This window comes from Ptychodera flava, chromosome 8 (genome assembly GCF_041260155.1).
Source record: "Ptychodera flava strain L36383 chromosome 8, AS_Pfla_20210202, whole genome shotgun sequence".
NCBI lineage: Eukaryota > Metazoa > Hemichordata > Enteropneusta > Ptychoderidae > Ptychodera > Ptychodera flava.
The window spans coordinates 43427855-43433854 of record NC_091935.1 but is presented as its reverse complement, the minus strand read 5'-3'; the positions used below and the strand labels follow the sequence as shown (position 1 = coordinate 43433854).

Below are 6000 nucleotides of genomic sequence, written 5' to 3'. Positions count from 1 at the left end.
TACTTGCCTATTTTTAAGTTTAGATACTGAAGTCTAAATATTAGCCAGTTTTTAAAACTCTTTGTTAATGTTGACAAAATCGCTCTTTTCAGATGGCATTTACAAATACACCATTTAAGACTGGTCGGCAGCAGGAGTTTACCATGTTTGAGAATATTCTGAGAACTGAATATGAAAATGAAAATATAATCCATGAGCCCCCTGTGAAGCCAAATGGAGGGGAGGTATACTTGTATAGAGCGAGGTCAGAAAGAGAAGAAGAGGCCATGGATTTCCGTTATGATCAATATAGGTGGATATCGAAAGGTGATAATACAAACAAGGGAAAGAGTCGTCAGTCTGCTTTACTTAAGCGTTACTATTATCTGAAGGATCCCGATGGCAAGGGAAAAGATTCCCTGTTAGGATTTAAGCGCCTTGTTTATTGCTTGAGAGCAAATAACAGTGGCAATAGACGTCTATATTTATTGCATTATATTGGCAACGAATCTCTTTCCAAAGATTCTAAACATGGAAACAGAAAAATAAGCAATAAACCATTTATTTCCACGAAGAAGAGTGTCATCACAGATATGAAAGACGATGCTGCTAGTGGAAAAGAGCCAATCAATCTATACAAAGAAAAGCAGAGCGAGAAAAGCAAGAATCTTTTCCAGGAACGAATGCCTGTGGACAGACCGCGAGACTTAAAACAGGTGGTAAATACTCTTTACGTTGCCCGAAAAACAAAAAAACTGACAAACTATGAAATTAAATTTTCAGTATGTACGAACTAGCAATTCACTTAGATGACTTCATTTGGCGATTGGAAATGTACCCGGACCTTGTGATAATTGTCGCGCAGAAGGACCTTATTTCAGAAACACGGGATATACTACGAATATCAGTAAAGGACAAAACACTTCCTCAACTGCTGTCCTACGACACTACATTTAATCACAGAGTAATATCATAGACAGAGTGGCAACAGCTATTGTTTAAGGCGTGAAGCGGTTACGTAAGCAATCCATGTTTGCCTTGCCTCACGAAGCTCTTGGCTCTCTTTTCCGAAGAGTGCCGACCATGCACCCTTCGGTAATTTTCGGATTTTCACCAATTGTTAAGCGAAAGTATGTTCGACAAAGCTTGTGTTGTTGTTGTCGTGTGGTGCTGATCGGAATTGATGTGTTGGCGAAAACGGGAGTGTTTTGAGCCTTAGGAAAGTGGGTTTTACCGTTTTAAAAATTCCTCTCATATTTTTATGAATATATAATGAGTGTGTTTGAACCGAATTTGAAAGTCTTTTATCGATACTGTCTGGTTTTACTCAATGGTTTACGGTCAGTCATACCGTCTTTTACACGTGCGCCAAGAAAGGACATGTTTATGAAACTGCTGGCGTGTTATGTTTTGATTGGCGTGAGACAGTGTTTCTGGCCTGAGAGCTCACAAAGTAACTATGGTTGCTACGCGACTGGCAGTACGATGCCATCTCGTCGTATGTTTCGCATAATCTCGTGTAATTATCAACCACAAACCAAGCCTCCAAAAAGTTTAACACCTTTTAAGCTCATTTTAATATGAAAAGCCAATAGTCTACCGAGACGACCATGGAACAAAAGGCATGCAAGTGTTGCCACTCTGTCTATGATATTACTCTGTGATTTAATTTAGGCGATTTTTATGTATCTCCCCTTGTAGCCAGAAATGTCCTCCTGACAGGCGACCCTATCTTTCCTGTTGGATTTTTAATTCACGAAAGGAAGTTCAAAGCTCACCACGAAACTTTTGTTCAAGGTATCTTTATAGCGGAGCTGGATATATGTGAGAAGGGTTCGATACTACTTGTTACGGATAGGGAACGTGGTATAGCTTGTGCTATCCAGAAGTCTCCCGGTGTAACCGATGTCTACTGTATTAACCACCTGCTGCGAGACGTTGAAATGTGGGTGAAGAGGCATGGTGGCCAACAAGATGATGTCAAAGTACTGAAAGATCACGTCGAAAGGCTACGAGATGCTATGACTGAAGTCGAATTCAACGAGCTTTATGTCAAGCTGAGAGCGAATTGGAGCAAAGCCTTCCTGGAATCAGTGTGCGAAATTAACGTCGGTCCGACGGTCCGAGACCGAGAGATTTCTCGTCGGGCCGAATGTTTTTAGCAACATGTCGGTCCTTATGACCGACTGAAATTTGGAATAATGGATGAAATATTCTCCGTCAAGACCTGTAACAGATGCAGATGATGACTGACTCAGAATCATGTGATTCAGACTTGAATGTCATGCACCTATCAATGTTTTCCATCGTGTGAGTGCGGGGCAACAGGGGATATTGATCGCACTTCGTGTCCCGGTAGTGGGGAATTCGATCTCTTCGGTACGCCAGACCGGGGGGGGGGGGGGGGGGGGGTTGACAATGTCGCAACATAGTAATTTTTTGTCTTGCGACTTTTTACATTTACGAAGAGTCTAATCCCTCCGATCAACGCTGTAACCTCCACAAATGTAATAATCTCCACAAATGTAATATCAACCACAATTGCAATAAAATGCACCCATAAATGTAATATCGCCCATAAATGTTACAAAAATCAACCATAAATGTAATAAAAACACCTACCACAAATGTAATAAATGGTAACCATAAATGTAATAAAAAATCACCCATAAATGTAATACTTGTCAACCATAAATGTAATAAATCTATTTTGTCGTTGCAATTGAGAATTTAGCCCTTAAATATTTATCTATTAGTATGTAATAAGGAAAGCAACTCCACACATTATTCATTTCTTAATTGTTTGCGTTTAGTGTGTTTTGCATATTTGAAAGTATATTTTACGTTTCCCTGTTTTGTGTACAGAACTGACTGGCCATGGCTAGACACAGCTGTAATCTGAGTGTCAGTGCAGTCTCTACTCCAGAGTGGGGAAGACTCTATAACACTACGATCCTTTAACGCCGTTTTTTCGAAAATTGCCGTACTTTCGTAATCAATCTTCTCAAATTCGTCGATACTACCTACCTACGCATAAAATATCAACAATTTCTTCCCAATGGTTCCTTAGTTGCAGCATCTTTACTGATTTTCACTTTTTTGTATCTCATTTGCATATTTTTCACACAAACATCTTGATTTGAAAAAAATTCACATCTCCAACATAGAATGCCCCTTGATCAGTACCAAATATGAACATTGTGTGTGTTGCGGTTTTCGAGTTTTTGATCTAACGGACATACATCCATACATATATACATACACACTGACACCATTTTGCCACCTTATAAGAATACCTGCAATTTGCATATATACATATACGTAAATGGGTGCTAAAATTTCAGAAAATGTACAAAATTCAAGATAAATTTCAGAAAATATACAAAATACAAGATATCTTCACGATATACATAAAACTGTATAAGGTCCACCTAAGGTACTTGCACACTACTTTTCAAAGCAATCAAACCAGAGATTCTTGAGTTATTAATTTTTGACCATTTTCACTTTTTAAAGCTCATTTGCATAATTTGAGCAATGTAAACTCCATTTGTACAAAATCCCATCTATAGCCCAGGATATTGTCGGACATACTATATGTGCATACATACATACACACATACATACATAAGATGCCACTGACTTCAGCTTTTACGATTACATCACATTGGAATACCAAATATGAGCTACAAAAGCCAACCAGTCAGTTTTGAAATAAAGCAGTAACATTAGTTAACTGCTTGGATTGGCACTTTAAAGAGTTTATGTTGTTGGTGATCATTATGGAAATACACTTACTGGGATACAACCGTTCATATTTCAGAAACGGTTGTCTAGAAAATCATGTTTTTTTTTACTTAATGTTCTTTTATTGAGTCATTTCAAATAATGAAGTTTTAATAACTCTTGAAAAGTAAAAGTACATTTCTAGTAAAATATCATAGGTATGAATTTCCATCTGGTTATGGGTCAAGAAGTTGGAGAATTTCACCCCATTTTTTTTCATGTTTTCTAACAACACCTTTTCGTTTAGCAATGTATTATGTGGCTTCAAGATGCTCTGAAAACCACAAATGAAAGATCATTTTTGTCACATCTACATAAATATAAGTACTGCTTTGCAGCTAGAAGTAGAAAGTTTGAGAGTACAGTTAACATTGGGTCTCCGAACAGGATAGTCTCTGCCGGGAAAGGAAATCTACATGTCAGTACACGTCTTCAACACCCAGCCCTACTTACAGTAAATGACTTACCAAAACTGGATAGTTTTCACATAATTACAAAACAGGTTTAATAAAGTCTTGTTTTGAACATCAAAAATGTGCAAGCTGGGGACAACATTGCTGCTGCAGGCAAAATTTTGTGTAGTTTTGTATTTGTTTGTAAAATGGTATGTAAAAAAGTTTTCCTTGGAAGTCTCTAAGTTTTGTTAGAAAATCATGTTCAGTGCAAATAATATTATGTAAATGACTTAATTTTAATTTTTCAATTAAGTAACAACATCAATTTCTGATCTGAACATATCAGAAATTCTTTATTTGCTGATCTTCAGGTTGACGTTTTCTATGACTAACGGTAGAACATTTAGGCTACCGGTATGGTCTGTTATGATCCAATGTTCTGTTCCTAACTAAAAATATTTCTTTGTCTTTGCATCTTCCTTTACTTTCCAAATCATAAGCTGCATGCAGGAGTTGGCGTCTTCTTTGCTGTCATGACCAGATGCTGAAAATTGAAACAACACTTCAGATGACAAAAGATTTCAAGCTGAGATCTCATTTCAGTGAGATGACGTTCAGTATATTTGTATTTCGATTCTTTGAGTAAATATAGCATCATACCTTGATATGCTTTTGAAATTGGGCAAATACATGCTAGGCTGCATGACAAAAGATCGATTTCACTTGCTCTTCATAACACAAAATTTATCATTTCAGATCAAATGAATGATAATTATTGGAGTAGTTCTGATGTCATATTTATCCAAGTGACCTAACTGCAGATAGAGCTCTTTTGTGATAATTGATGTGGAGCAGAGTAAATAAATGCTGTTTTGTGTTGCAAATCTGATAACAGTAGGCTTTAAAGGCGGAGCCTCCCTTTAAAAGGGCGCGAAGCTATGGCAGCGTTTATTGTGTAAGTGGACATTGAAAAAGCAACACGCGGGCACACGCTCCAGAAAAGCCACTTTTTAGTTTATTCTAACCGCAAAAACACAGACAGACTGCCAAGTGATCAGCGTGAAGCTGCTGCCGATCGAACTCAGTGGTTACATTCAGACTCTAACGTGACTGGAAAACGACTTTTTAGGAAATTTGAGTGTTGTTGGTGGGGAATCATGACCGTTGGTGATTTGAAACGACCGTCAATCAAATGCTTGTATAAACTCAGTTTGCGGGATTAACAAAAGGCGCCAAAAGGTTGAGATCAGTTTGTGTAATTAATGTTATAGAAATCAAACATCGTACTGGGAGGAGAATTCCACTAATGCGAGAACCTGGGATTGAAAAGTGTGGCTTAATGTAAATTGTAAATACAACATATCAAATGTGCAAATCAGATTCTTACACATATATCTCAAAAGTCTGATGAAATTTAGTGTAGTGTGTTTTGATTTATGGCCTAATGAACAATAGTTTCATCATCGTTAGCCCACAGAACAGTTTGAGTGCCTGAACAGTTACATCAAAATTGGTCAAATAATTCTTGAGATACAGCCAATTGCCTTAATTCATTAATTGTGCAAATGACCTTTTATTCTGCATATGAGCATTGCATATACCTTTGCCAAGTTTCAAGTAAATTGGTTCAGGCACATCCCAGTGATAGTTAAAAATAGCGCCAATGGCACTTGATCACAACTGGCACATTGTGAAATACTCATAATTAATGAGGTACAATATGTGGCGTCATGCGGTGTCCCATCATACCATATATGAAGGGTGTAGCACTTGTGGTTACTGAGTTATGGACAAATATGTATATTTCAGGTCAAATGTCACTGAGGTCATGTGACATTTT

The 6000-nt window shown here is 37.5% G+C and overlaps 1 protein-coding gene across 2 annotated transcripts in view; it reads right to left on the bottom strand.

The window, feature by feature from the left end:
* Window positions 1-3858: 3858 nt before the first annotated feature.
* Window positions 3859-6000, bottom strand: part of LOC139139391 (RNA exonuclease 1 homolog) — a 216522-nt gene continuing 214380 nt past the window's right edge. For both annotated transcript variants that reach the window (XM_070708293.1, XM_070708294.1), the window contains one exon: window positions 3859-4704. In XM_070708293.1, the coding sequence (XP_070564394.1) occupies window positions 4610-4704 (95 nt within the window). In that variant the 3' untranslated portion in view covers window positions 3859-4609. The remainder of the gene's footprint in view (window positions 4705-6000) is intronic.